This window comes from Epinephelus fuscoguttatus, linkage group LG4 (genome assembly GCF_011397635.1).
Source record: "Epinephelus fuscoguttatus linkage group LG4, E.fuscoguttatus.final_Chr_v1".
Classification (NCBI taxonomy): Eukaryota; Metazoa; Chordata; class Actinopteri; order Perciformes; family Serranidae; genus Epinephelus; species Epinephelus fuscoguttatus.
In genome coordinates, this window is record NC_064755.1 from 20,002,658 (window position 1) to 20,017,074 (window position 14,417).

General features: G+C 41.2%; 1 protein-coding gene across 1 annotated transcript; it reads left to right on the top strand.

The window, feature by feature from the left end:
- The first annotated feature begins 97 nt into the window (after nucleotides 1–97).
- rhcgb (Rh family, C glycoprotein b) lies at nucleotides 98–10,886 on the top strand. Its single transcript, XM_049574955.1, has 11 exons — nucleotides 98–476; nucleotides 2,612–2,804; nucleotides 4,030–4,180; nucleotides 4,755–4,902; nucleotides 5,017–5,183; nucleotides 5,441–5,578; nucleotides 5,908–6,044; nucleotides 6,679–6,803; nucleotides 6,972–7,045; nucleotides 8,828–8,895; nucleotides 9,487–10,886. The coding sequence occupies exons 1-11, from the start codon at nucleotides 254–256 to the stop codon at nucleotides 9,518–9,520; spliced, it is 1,458 nt and encodes a 485-aa protein (XP_049430912.1). The 5' UTR covers nucleotides 98–253; the 3' UTR covers nucleotides 9,521–10,886.
- Nucleotides 10,887–14,417: the final 3,531 nt, after the last annotated feature.

A 14,417-nucleotide genomic window follows, 5' to 3' on the forward strand; every position in this document is an offset into this window, starting at 1 on the left:
CAATCTGTTGACAGAATGTCCCAGTAAATATCATTTTCACAAGTGCAGAGGTGGGGAGTGACGGTGGGTGTGTCTGTATATGGAAGCAAACACCCATCTTCACTTATGCTTAAGATGCTCGGGGCTTTTTAAGTGTCTCATACTTTTCCAGAGGACAACTCACTTTAATATTTAGGCTGTTTAGCAGCTGTTATGTCTTTTTAAAAAAATAATAATAATAATAATACAAAAAGATCTAAACTAACCAGAAACAATGGGCTGCATCCAAAGCTTCAGGGAGCTGTGTGACCGTCCAAAGAATACTAATGTTCGTATCAGTCTTCCAGCAGTTTGCATTGTGTGGCAAACAGCCATGATCATCTTGTTCGGAGTTTTTATTCGCTACAATGAAGAATCGGATACACACTGGATAGAGCACAGGAAAGCAAAAAATATATCAAGTGACATTGAGAACGACTTCTACTTCAGATATCCAAGTAAGTGACTTTTTTATTTCTTCTTCCTCTAAATGACTCTCTTTTCCAACTGTCTAATCTAGCATCCATCTGTCCTCATACTATAAATATCTCTACATTTATGCATCTACATTTTTATACATTTAGCTTTTTGTTTGATCATTTTATGAACATTTGTCTGTAGCTCTCAGATTGTGTTGATCTATCTAATCATTCCTGCTTTGCTGACAAGGCTCTGACACCCACAGGTGCATGTTTCTGACTCCTGTGAGGCTTTTCTTTCCAGTTTAATAGCTGATATGTCAACGCTCTCCTTTTTGTACAGATAAAAACATATTTTTATCATTTGAGAGTGTGAATGTATTGCATGGGTGTGGCTGTAGTCTACACGTCCCCAAAAACCCACGGTGTCGGTGTGAGGCTATTATGAATCCATCTCAGATACGGTGTTGGATGTCCGATGATAGATGTACATCTTGACACAGTTTGTTGTCAGGAGGCCTCATCTTAGGTCATGGGACCTTTTTTCCAACACTTGGGGGGTGCCAGTGTCAACATGAGGACAGTGTGAAATGCCTGTAGCATTTGTTGTTTGTTAGAATGTAAAAATAATCACACATCCAATCAGATGTGATGTAGAATTTGGGTTATACGGACGATAATGTTTCACAGTCCAGTGGGAACCCATTGTGCCCTGAGGTGTGTCTGCTGTAAATGATACCGGCTGGTTATAGCAGACATGAGATGTCTTACAAAGAAGTGCCACCTGCTCCACAAAAGGTTCAAACATTTTAATGTACAACAACAGACGAAACTCTTTGTTACCACTCTATCTGGTGTGTGTGTGTCTGTTTATGATGGCTATTGTTGTTGTAATGGAGCTTGCAGGTTCATTCTTGGCCTTGGAAACAGCAGATTCACCAAAAAATTCTCAGTATGAGCTCAGTCACTTTGTTTCTAAGGCTTTCAACCACATTTAATGGACTTCCTCAGTCTTTTCTTTTCCTTCTATTATTTATTAACAGTGTACACCACTGGATACAATTATGATTTCATAATATATAACACAATTACCTTATTATGTTTAATTATTTGGGGAAACAGCCTTTTGCAGAGAGCAGAGCGATATAGCTGCAATAAGCTGAGAATGTAGGACGATATTGGTGTTTTAATAAATAAAAACAACTCTCAACAGGACTGAGGAATACGAGGATGATTGCAAACATTACTCACCCTGATACCTAACTGTCTGCAGCTTATCTCAAAAACTACTAGAATAATCAGGCATATACTTTGTATGCACGTTAATAACTGTATAGTCAACATTCTCTTTTATGAGGTGATTCATAATTCTTGAGAAACCTGTTTTACTGACTGTTCTATAAAGTCATTGACTGCTGACTCCTCACTCTCCTTAAGCAGCCACTATAAGCTGTACGTTTTCTGGAAAATGGCTCAGCGAAAAGCAACAGGCCTAATGGTCTGTTGCAGGCCACATTTTGGCTTTCGATGTGGCACAAAAACTGATCAATTGCAGAGTTTAGTCTAAACCAAAACCAGAGCAAATCCTTACCTGATATGTTATTACCTACTAAAGTTAGGCGTGATATATTTGCCAATATCTTGACCGTAACGGAGCCAGGAGGGACAATTTCTCTGGGCACAGCCCTCCACGGTCCGCCTGCAATCCAGCCTTGCTCTGTCTGTCGCATGGCACCATACCACATTTGGTGCATTTAGGAAGCGAAGCGTTTGCCTGACTGTTAGGTTGTTTCTTTTCTGGCCCATTGTAATTGTCTTTATTGTTTTTATTTATCACTTTATTATGCTGTAGCCTACACACAAAGTTGTACTGTTAAAAGCCCAGTTATATGAATGACATGGATCTAAGATTTGTAGCTGTGTTTTACTTATGAAAAATACATTCATCCTCATAATTACAGTGAATCTAGATGAGGTGCATATTTTTCTTAGCTTCTAGGATTCTGCTAGACTTACGAGATTAGCTCGGGCAGTTGCCTGGAGGAGATCTGTACTCTCTACTTTTGATAATGCATTGCCTCCAGTTTAATTTGGATGTGGAATTCCTTACCCTCTCCTCCACTTTTCTACTCATTGTGCCAGTTCTTATCATCATCATTTTGTCTGTGCCCCAGGTTTTCAGGATGTCCATGTGATGATCTTTGTTGGATTTGGCTTCCTGATGACATTTCTTAAGCGCTACAGCTTCGGCGCGGTGGGTTTCAACTTCCTCATTGCAGCCTTCGGCCTCCAGTGGGCGCTGCTGATGCAAGGCTGGTTCCACTCCCTGGATTACTCTGATGGAAAGATCAAAATTGGAGTTGAAAAGTAATTGTTGCTGTAAAAGCACCCCTTATATTTATTGTATTTAATTTTGAATAATGCATACAACTAACGACAGAAACTTGTGGCTCACAATGTTATATAAAAGGCCGCAATCGTGACCATCTGAAGTAAGTTATAATATTTAGCTCTGGAAATGTGTCTTATAGTTTCCACTTGCAGGAGACATGCCCCCCTCAATATTTAGAACATTTTTACCCTTCATTTTAAAAAGATTACAAAATATCTCCATCCACACTAGAACACAAAGATGACCCCAAACACTGTCTCTAGCAGTCTCCCCTTGTTGCAAAGGTGGTGAAGTGTACTAGCTGATATCACCTTTTTCAAAACACCTGTCGGAGATCACATCACCGCAACAATTCCCATTGTATATGAGAATGAAGGAGATCACTCAAACATACGAGTGATGCTCTGCATACACTTCACATAATTTTGGCGGATTTTAAATCACACGCTGAGGTGGAACAAAAACATTTGGTGCAGCAGATGCCTTTGTTCGTCAGTGAAGTGTTGCAACGATACCAAGTTTAAGCGTAAAGACGTCATTACACCAAGCAGTGCTGACAAAATGTTAGCAAACAGGTAGTCCGCCATTGTGGTTGTTGTTTCTAGCATATGCTCATTACACAAAGCAACAATGAGCGTGCACGATTATATCATCATTTTCCAAATGTTCCATTTTACATGTCAACGGTTTTTAAAAAAATCTCTGTTTTAGTGACCTATAACTCGTGTTTGCGTGTAGACGAGAGGCCAAACGTTGCGGAAAATATCCATTTTCAAAAATAGTTGTACATGTGTAGACGGGGTCCAAGTGCAAATGACCCCCCCACCACTACTGAGGCGAAACCAGTCTGACTGAGGAAATTTCCAGGCGTTAGATTTACTGTTTGTGGACTCCGTAGCTGGGAGGTAAACAGAAACTCAGACTGCTGAGGAGATGAAACTATGGAAATTCAGCCAAGTCATTGTGTGTCGACAGATATGATGGGTGTTTATCTGCAAAGAAAGAGAAAGAGCAGAGTCACTAGATCAGTTTATGATGCTTCACTGCTCAAAACAATGTTCTTTGATGTTTGTACTCTTTATTTGGCTTATTGCTACTAAATAGGTGCATCCTTAACCAATATAGACACTGTCTAATATCTGGCCAGTACACATATTGCCTTATTTGTCCACAACATGTTTACTTCTTTCCTCTCCTCAGCCTGATCAATGCTGACTTCTGTGTGGCGGGCTGCTTAATAGCCTACGGGGCGGTGCTGGGTAAAGTCAGTGCAGTCCAGCTGATGGTTATGACGCTGTTTGGGATCACGTTGTTCGCCGTTGAGGAATTTATCATCCTGAGTCTCATTCATGTAAGCTGAAACAATAATGTCTCTTTGTTTTGATATGATTCGGCTATTTCAATAAAGCTCTCTGATTTGTGTATTTATCCTCTAAACACCACACATGCAGTGCACCTGAGTCCCAATTTAACTGTTAAAAGCACATTCTGGGCTTTGTAGACATTTTTTTAAGTCGTTGTGATGTGTTTATTTCCTGATTGTTGATCTTGAAGAAGGCCTGAGGGCTTGTGAAAGGAAAGTGAAATGCACATGGAGCCAGAGTGTGTGACACGTGTTTCCTACTGTCAGGTCTACTGCCAGGGATCAGCACCTAACTGCACCCCTTGGTGTGCATTACTATAATATTTGATATGTTTCTTACATCCTTGTTACTTAAATTTTTTTATGGGTCTGAGGAGTTCGGTTGTCCTCTGCTTCTAAAACTGAGCATACATCCAAATCTCATGACCAACAGATGTGTACATTGTTCTGTTTGCTTATGTTTTGTAATCTCCGCCACCTTCCAGTTGCGAAATGACAACTTGGTAAAACACCTCACAGCATTCTGCCACTGCCACTAATGCTGGTATTTTATTTACTGAAGGCCAGAGATGCCGGAGGCTCCATGGTGATCCACACATTTGGAGGTTATTACGGTCTTTCCATCTCGTGGATGCTCTATCGGCCAAACCTGAACCAGAGCAGTAACCTGCAGGGCTCCGTCTACCACTCAGATGTCTTTGCCATGATTGGTGGGCCTGATTTGATTACATGCTGATATTTATTAACTCTCACAATACTCACCTTTATTCTGGAGGTACGTTGGATCTGCAGGATTTTTAAGGTCCACCCTGCTCTCTGCGTAGGTACCCTCTTCCTGTGGATGTTCTGGCCCAGCTTCAACTCAGCCATCACAGACCACGGGGATGGGCAGCACAGAGCAGCCATCAACACCTACCTGGCTTTGGCTTCCACTGTGCTCACAACCGTGGCCATCTCGAGCGTCTTCCAGAAGCATGGAAAACTTGACATGGTAACACTGTGTTTTTTTATGTCGCACAGGAACATTATGTACATAACAATAGGTGTATATATTTGTCAAGCTGACAGCACCTAAGGTATGCTGAAATGTCAAACACGACTTGCATGACTTGTGCCGCACCTGAACAAACTCAAACTTCATTTTGCCCTGAAGTGATTGGATGCATGCTTTGATTCAGCTGAAACGCACCACAAACTGATAAACAGTTCCCTCTGTGGCTAACAGATTTTTTTTCTGCACATTTTCAGGTTCACATCCAGAACTCAACTCTTGCTGGAGGCGTTGCAGTGGGAACTGCAGCAGAGTTCATGCTGATGCCGTACGGGTCTCTGATCGTAGGATTCTGCTGCGGTGTTATCTCCACGCTGGGATATATCTTCCTCTCAGTATGCCATTTATCTGGGTTACTGTGTTGTAGCTATTATGAGATAAGCCTAAGTTTGTTTTTGAAAGAAGAGTTTTGGAAGAGTTCATTAACCAGTCCAGGCAATTAGCCAGAGAAATGCAAATTATTTCCTTTTTTATTTGCTTTTTTTTCTATGTTGGCTTAGAGTTAAGTAGATGTAGCATCTTTATCACAGAGGGTGTTTTCCTAAATGTGCCACTCATTACTTTTACTGTTTTTACTGCCCTTAAGTCAGCTGTCAGTGTCAAGCCAAGTCAGACAGAGCTGTTGAGTAAACTCAGCTAATCCTGATTTACACATCTCTTTCAGCCATTCATGGAAAAGCACCTGAAGATCCAGGACACATGTGGAATCCATAACCTGCACGCAATGCCAGGAGTCATAGGTGGCATTGTGGGAGCCATTACTGCCGCAGCTGCATCAGAGTCTGTTTATGGCGCTGAAGGGTGAGTGGTCCAACCTTACAAAAAGCAGCCAGAAGCCATGGAAACTCTAACATTGTCATGAACGTTGCACAGAAAAGGTAGGACTCAAATGCACGACTCAGACCGGTTCAAGCAGCAAAACAAGGTTTATTCCAGGCAGGTGAATGAACACAGGGAAGCAGTACAAACCAGGCAAAGGTATCCACGACGTGAAGCAAAAAGGCAAGGTCCAAAAACAGGCAAGGATCAAACACACTATAACTATGACTGAGGCTGTGAAAAAAATGCTGGAACTTGAGCTGTAAACATCAACGAACTGGCAACAAGACAAGACACAAGGGGAAATATATGCAGGACTGATGGGGAGTGATTAGACACAGGTGTGGAGACACAATCAGGGATCAGGTGCACACAGACGGGGAGGGGGCAGGGCCGACAGGAACCTGGAACAGAGACAGTGGTGAGTGATCACAAAATAAAACAGGAAGACATGAAACATGACGGAGAAAAATAAAATACTTAACAAACAGTGGAACGTGACAAACATAAAATTAAATGGATAGAAGATTATCAGCCAGAGGAATATTTGTATTCTTGTGGCCAAATTTGTCTGAAAGACCAACATTATGAGTTCTTCTTTTTCTTTGTATTAAAGGCTCATCAACACCTTTGACTTTGAGGGTAATTTCAAAAACATGACACCCTCACGGCAGGGTGGTCATCAGGCTGCAGGCCTCTGTGTGGCTATCCTCTTTGGTGTGGGTGGAGGCATCCTTGTCGGTAAGGAATAACCACTGCGACCACCCGTCAGCCTGACCACATAATCAGAAATATACAGTATGTAAACAGCTGTGATATAACCGAGTTTGAATAAGATGGGTGTGTTTGCATGCAGTGGGTGACAAATTGTGTGCGTTGGGATAATGACTTTATTTGTATTCTTCTCAGGTTGCATCCTAAGATTACCTATCTGGGGAGATCCTGCAGATGACAATTGTTTTGATGATGAGCCCTACTGGGAGGTGAGGGAGTTTGATTTACTACCATAAAGAGGTTTTTGCAGTTTGAAACAGGGATGTCAATATCAAAAATCAAAATTCAGTCAGGAGTTCATTGCACAGAAATTCTGAAGTTGCCTAGAATAAACACCAGATATCATACGTTTCAATTATTTTTGTTCGAGTGGTGTTTTTCTAATATTTGACAAATGCAGTTCCGTTAAAGGGCAGTTTTTTTAGGCAGTGAGTTTGGAGACACATCCTTTTTCAGTCACACTGAACCCTGATTGGTCGGCAGCACCAATCGGCTGCTGTGATTCAGACCTGCTGATTGGAGGCTTTTCAGTTTATCTGATCTGACTGGAAGAATTTCAATAATAAATAAAGAAAAACGCTTCCTCCCAGCCCACTGCAGTGCAACAAGAAAGGATAAAAAATACATATTTAAAATTTCTTTCAAAACAATACAACCGTCCATCCATCTACTTCCATCCGCTTATCCGGGGCCAGGTCGCAGGGGCAGCAGGCCAAGTCAAGCACCCCAGACACCCTCTCCCCAGCAACTCTTTCCAGCTCCTCCTGGGGGACCCCAAAGTGTTCCCAGGCCAGATGAAATATGTGATCCCTCCAGCATGTTCTGGGTCTGCCCCGGGGCCTCCTACCAGTGGGACTTGCCCGTACCACCTCAAACAGGAGGTGCCCAGGAGGCATCCTTACCAGATGCCCAAACCACTCAACTGACCCCTCTTGATGCAAAGGAGCAGCGGCTCTACCCCGAACTCCTTACCCTATCTCTAAGGCTGAGCCCAGCCACCCCATGGAGGAAACTCATTTCGGCCGCTTATATCACAATCTCATTCTTTCAGTCATTACCCAGAGCTCACGACCATAGATGAGGGTTGGGACGTATTGACCAGTGAATCAAAAGCTTCGCCTTCTGGCTCAGCTCCGTCTTCACCACGACAGTCCAGCATAGTGCCCACATCACTGTAGAAGCCTTACCAAACTGCTGATCCATCTCACGCTCCATTCTACCCTCATTCGTAAACAAGACTCCAAGATACTTGAGCTTCCTCGCTTGAGGCAGTAACTCTCTCCTAACCCAGAGGGGGCAATTCACCGGTTTCCGGCGGAGAACCATGGCCTCAGACTTGGAGGTGCTGACTCTCATGCCGACCGCTTCACACTCGCCTACAAAACACCCCAGTGCATGCTGGAGGTCACGGTGTGATGACGCCAACAGAACCACATCATATGCGAAAAGCAGAGATGCAATTCTAAGGTCCCCAAACTGGACTCCTTCCTCCTCCCGGCTGCACCTTAAGATCCTGTCCATGAACATCAAAAACATATTGTATATTGATATATACAATACAACTAAAACATATAAACACAGGAAAAAAGAAAAAAGCACAGTGCATCATAGTGCATTTAGAGAAAAAGTGCAGGTTTGAGTTCAGCACGACCGAGTCCAGTTCTGACACATTACAAGAGATGCGCAAAAATGCTTGAATGAACACACTTTAAATGTATCAATTCAAACTGCATTAGATTGTAACAAAGTTTACATAACACACCACTGATCACATTTTACTGTTTTGTGTTCCCTTATTTACCCTGAGGGTGTTTAATGTTAGTGATCATGCTACCATCATTTTTCCACCTCTATTTACTGAGAAACGGTTCATACGTTTCCATTTTACGACACTGACGAGTTCTCATGACAGCACACATTCAGTTGCAGGTTGGTCATGTGGTTATTATTCTCCTCCTGAATCATTATGTTAAAACTGTATTTGTTCACAGCTTCCTGATGAAGAGGAGGTGATCCCACCCATCCTTCACTACAACAACCACATGCACAACAAAGATATGTAAGTGCCCTTTTGCTTTGTCCGACAACAGTGCTGTGGTCACGGAGTTGTGCTATTCTCACACCAAACAATCCATGCAGGTAGCATCACGTGTTGCATTCAGTGTCCTCTTGGTGGCAGCAGATCCAAATGTGTGGAGACTGCATGTGACTCATTGTTATTCTTGCCCTTTGTTGGAGAAATCTATTCATAGTGTTCCATACAGTGTGTGTATGTATAATATACATACAGCATGGCACTGGTATCACAGAGGTGTGCAGCGCCCTGTCACTGGACTATGAAATGCCGATGTGGCCCCTGCGCTCTGTGCTTCCACATGCAGGTCACCTGTGCTGTTTGTTGATGTGGGGTTTTCACCGCACAGTTCTGCATGTGCAGCTCTTCAGAGTGACCTTGACCTTCATGTTTACAGAGGAAATGAAAATGATGCTATTATAAAAGCTGAATTGTCAGTGTAATCTACCAGAGAGAGTGATACAGAGTATACATGGACATCTGCGGGCCATAGAGGAAAATATGACACTGTGAGCGACAACTTTTCTATGAAGTTTCATTGTTTTTGACACATTATGTAATGCTCTTTTTTTTCAGAGCGGAGTCAAATTTCACTGTGGAGCAGGCCTGACTGTAGGCCTTAATCCTGATGGATCTCTGTCTATCAACCACACCCTGTTTGTTCCTTTTATTCTCCTGTTGGACAGAAATATTCATTTGACACAACGAATCTTCACCAAGTTGTTTAGCCAAGAATCAAGTCTGAAATCTTTTTGTTTGTGTGAAGTCTTTTAAAAAAAAAAGTCTGCCTGTGAAATATGCTCTTCTCTGTTTTGCAGGATATGTATTTCAGTTTAAAATCACTTCATATACAGTCAAATATTGGCAGGAGTGTAGGTTTTGTTTCAGCGTTTAGAGGGACACATATGAAACGGGGAATCCAGGGGTCCTCTGCTCGGAAATTTCTCACATTCTGGTGATTTTTATGGACCAATTTGTGCCTTTTCTGCCTCAATTTTCCGTGTGTGTGTCTTTATTTTTGTCAAAATAGACATCCTTTGCTACGTTCATGTCTTTCTAGAGGGAACAAATGCACAAGTTCTAAATACTGAGAGGCATGTGTTCAGTTTCAACACTGAGAGGCAGGTACAACAAGATAAAGGCTCAGTACTGGACTTAAACTAACTTAAAGATGGCTATGAGAATATAACCATGGAAAATTTTACATATTGAAAACCATACATTTGCTTCAGACCCTCTTGAGTGGCATTTGCACTGGATTTTCTGGAGGAGCTGTCACACATTTGTTTTTCCATTTTTTCTGTGTGTGTGACGTAACGGACCGTAGGTACGATTTTAAGAGAATATACAGACGATGTCAACTTCATGCTGTCACCTTCGTTTGTTATTGTGTTTATTTGCATCGCTGCTTTTCCTTAAAGACAGAACTTTAATAATTTTGTGCGTCTTCATAGAGAGGTTTTTACCTTGAGATCTAATGGGAGTTATGTATCGTGTTACTGATTATGGAATTTAAAAATAAGAACTGTGATATTTGTTTTGAGCTAAGTTGTACTGCGACGTAATGGATGCCTGGTAACAGTCTACTTTTACCCGCCCTCACTTGGCATTTATAAGCACGTATATAACAAACACTTGATGAATAACTTTTAAGACAATATAATGTAAGCACCAAAAGGATTTTTTTAGAGTTGTGTTTTCCATGTTGTCATTTATTATCTTTTTTTACTACACATTATTGTGTAATATAAATAATCATTAAATGTTTATGTACTGCTTATAAATGTCAAAAAGATGGATTAAAGTAAAGTGTTAACAGATATTTTTATGCATCCGAAAATGAATGATTTTGTCAAAAGCTGATGTTTGTATGTTTAGATGTTGCTATGTCAGACTGTATTTAAAAGTAAAGTTTGTTAATGGTAATGTAATTTTGAAAATTAATAAACGATTGTTAATACAGCATTGTAACTGCATGATATATGTTGTTCCCACTTTATTTGAATTTTAAAAATTAAGTAGGCTTATTTTTTTGTTGTAATTAAATACCGTAAACTACTTTAAGAGATCAACTTTATAAAAAATAGTGGATTAAAAAAATCAAGATTTACCGATAAAAAGAGGAGGAGATGAGTTGTTTCCGTCATTTAAGATCCCCTCAGCGTGCCCTGCGTAGTGGAGTCAGACTGAGGGCAAAGGTCACACCCTTATTGCTCTCTTGGGACACTGTGGTGACCAAAAATAAATGGCAGACCAGTCCCATTGTCATGACCTCGGGTCAAAGAGGAGCTAAAGGACAAGGTCACTGCCAGGCTGCACACATATGCTGGAGTCCATCAGTTTGAATTGATTAATAGAGAGGATTCCTGTGGATTCATACACTGAGTGTTGCTGTTATTGTTTTGCGCATTGATCGGTAGAAATACGGAGGATTAGATTAATCAAAGATAAATAGTCTTTTAGTGAATGAACCATGGTGTATAGTGTCTTTTCAGCCTTCCTGTCCATCATTTTTTAATGATGGCTGTAATTTCCACGTGCTCTGTCCTATGTCCACCTGGCCGCCGTGTTTCATTGATCCAAGGCAGGCAGCAGCTCATGGCGGGAGCGTGTATGATTCCCACACATGAGTAGCAGAGAGGAATCCATGGCCTCGTCCAGTCTCCTCGCTAACAAAGGCAGGCTTAGTGCTGTTTTCTTTTGTCATCAGTAACGTGTTTGAGTAAAGGAGGTAATGGTGCCACAAGTGCTCCAATTAAACGAGATGCAGCCCTGCTGGGAAGAAAGGCTCCCCCATTGCCCCCGATACCCCCCAAATACATACACACACACAAACCAGGCCTCTTCTCATCCTACCCCCATGCAGTTCCCGCCCCAACTCTGCTCATGTTTATTCATCAGCCACTTACAGGGCAAATGCAGGGGCCTGTTAAAACTAAATCAGACTTATTTATAAATGATGCCAGGCCTTCCCCTGTGAGGCCGAGCGCACCGAGCCTTATGGCTTCGTGACAGCCATGTTTGATGTTCACCCTCTTTTGGACAGACACTGACCACAGATGTGACTTCCTCAGGGGGAAAACACAAACTGTACAGGGATAGCAGGGGAGCAGAGGGGGGGACCGAGAGGCCACAGAGAAGGTGAGATGGAAAAACTCTAGGAGGCAAGGGGGCATGAAAAGGGGGAGGGACAGACAGAGAGAGTGAGGCCTCACTTTCATTGCTGATGACTGACTGCCTGCCATCCGGGCTCAATCATGATCTTTGATTGACAGGTCCCGGGGAAGGAGAGGGTGGGAAAGAGGGTGCGGGACGGGAGCTTAGAATGGGAGCTGCACAAAACACACTCCCATACAGGGGGCCACGGAGACGCTCATTAATGATAAAGAACATACCAGGAAAAGCATGTTTTCTCTGCATGCCAGCGATGTTGTTTGTAGGTTGAGATTAGTTTGTAATCTTCTATACGTGGTGATGTAAAATGCACAGAACACTACAGGGCTAAGTACAACGTGGGAGGTCGTTTTTAGAGCACCTGCATGTGGCTATTTGGCTTTTTTGTTTTCTTATTTTTCGCCATTCTTTTAAGAAAACAACGTAATATGCCTAATGGTGATTATGTTGCCAGCGTATTCATCTGATTGTTGTCCAGTTTACGTATACGTGTCAGTCACTCTGTAGTAAAACTCAGCTGAATTCGCTTTATAGTTACGAGGATCTGCAGCGGTTAGGGAAGCATTCAGGGATCCATGTTAACTCCCTTATAAAGAGGGCAGTAAAAGCCCCTATTGAAAGAAACCACAAGTCCATAGAACTGGTCATAAACTATTCAAGCCCTTACTCTTTTCTCTCTTTACTTAATCTGCTCATGTTTTGTGCAGCTTCAGTGTCCCCTAAAGGTTACTTCTCAGCAGGTGCTTCTGACTTCCAAAACCTCTTTGACCATTTGGATCTGGACTGTCTTTTTGATGTCCAATACTGGCACTCATTGAGCGCTATCATTTCCCAACGCCAGTCCTATGCTCGTCACCAGTGCTGGAAAGTAATCAATCTCATTTAATCAAATTCTGAGGTACTTGTATTTACATACTTTCAGAGGGGATTTTATTTGACAGATATACCTGCAGCTTTACATAAAAAACACATGATTAGCTTATAAAATACAATGTGTTGGCTCCCAGCTTTTTTGTCTTGTGGCCCTTTATGAAAAAGCAGTGTCAGGGCCCCTCCTCATGTTTCAGATGTCTATGAGCAGTTCCACCAGAGTGAATTCACTTCTAAACTTTTCAGATCATTTCTACTACATACTTCTTGCAGGCCTAAACAGGGGAAATTTACAATGACTTTACAAATAAACAGCAAAGATTAGAGAAAACTAGAAAAAGATTAAAACAAATTTGGGTGGCAAAGCATTGTTTTTTCTTTCTTAACCTTTTAATCATTGAAATGTATTTTGTAATCCACTCAGCGTTGGACAATAAATGCTTTTACACTTTACTTAAGAACAAATTTAAGGTATTTGTATTTCACTTTAAGGAAGCCAAGAACAGTTGTGCTTACAATTATTATCTTTAATGCTGTTATCTCAAGATCAAATGTTAATTATTTTGTTATCTCGAGATGACAAAGCTCGTTTTCTTGGTTAATTTATGTAAATTTTAGAGAAAACAAAAGGCTGATTTCTCTAGATAACAAGATGAATTATCACATGAATACAACTTTGTTTTCTTCAGATCATGGGATAACTATGGAGAACTAAAAAATATCTGGCATATTTGGTCACACCTGATTTCAGCCTCCGAAATCACTCACGCCTGCCCTCCAACAATTTCCAGTGATTCACACTGACACCTTAGAAATACAGCTGTGTTTCAAAGAAACATCTCATCCATCTCCATCATGTTTTATTTTTGTGGTAAAACAATTCTTAAAATTGATATGAAGTATATGCTTATTCTACATAAACTATAAAGACTATAAATAAACTATATAAAAAAAACTATTCAGTTAAATGATTATTTCTCATTTTCTTTGGTATTTTTGTCACATACAGATTCGCAGTGATGATTGTTGGGTAATTTGTATGTTGATGTTGTCCAGTGTCAAGTCTGCCTTTGATCATGTGACACGTGACACAGCTATATGATGTATGGTAGCTGCTGGTTTAGGCTGACAAGCTGAGCATATCACCAAGCCGAGCGAGCAGTCATGCCTTTCAATCATAGAAAAAACACAGCTAGTGCTTCATGAGTATAGTGTGCACGAGGGCCCTTCATACTAGCATGCATTATAGGGGCCCGTCGCAACTACCTTTTGCTACTGAGTAAGAAAATGACCTTTTGTTTTCTCATGATAAAGGGTTGTGAAGAGAAAATACAATTTGTTTAAAATCATTATTAAAAATAATCATAGCAAGTATAGCCATTCTTGGCTTCCATAATATAGTATAGTATAATATACCACTACATTTCAGAATGAACCATTGTGCTTTTTACCCACTGCATATA

Bases quoted from the DNA above. Each gene is read 5' to 3' on its own strand.
- rhcgb (XM_049574955.1), top strand. From the start codon at position 254: ATGGGCTGCATCCAAAGCTTCAGGGAGCTGTGTGACCGTCCAAAGAAT. The intron at 4,181-4,754 runs GTAAGCTGAAAC...TATTTACTGAAG, and splicing joins TCATCCTGAGTCTCATTCAT to GCCAGAGATGCCGGAGGCTC. The intron at 7,046-8,827 runs GTGAGGGAGTTT...ATTTGTTCACAG, and splicing joins ATGATGAGCCCTACTGGGAG to CTTCCTGATGAAGAGGAGGT.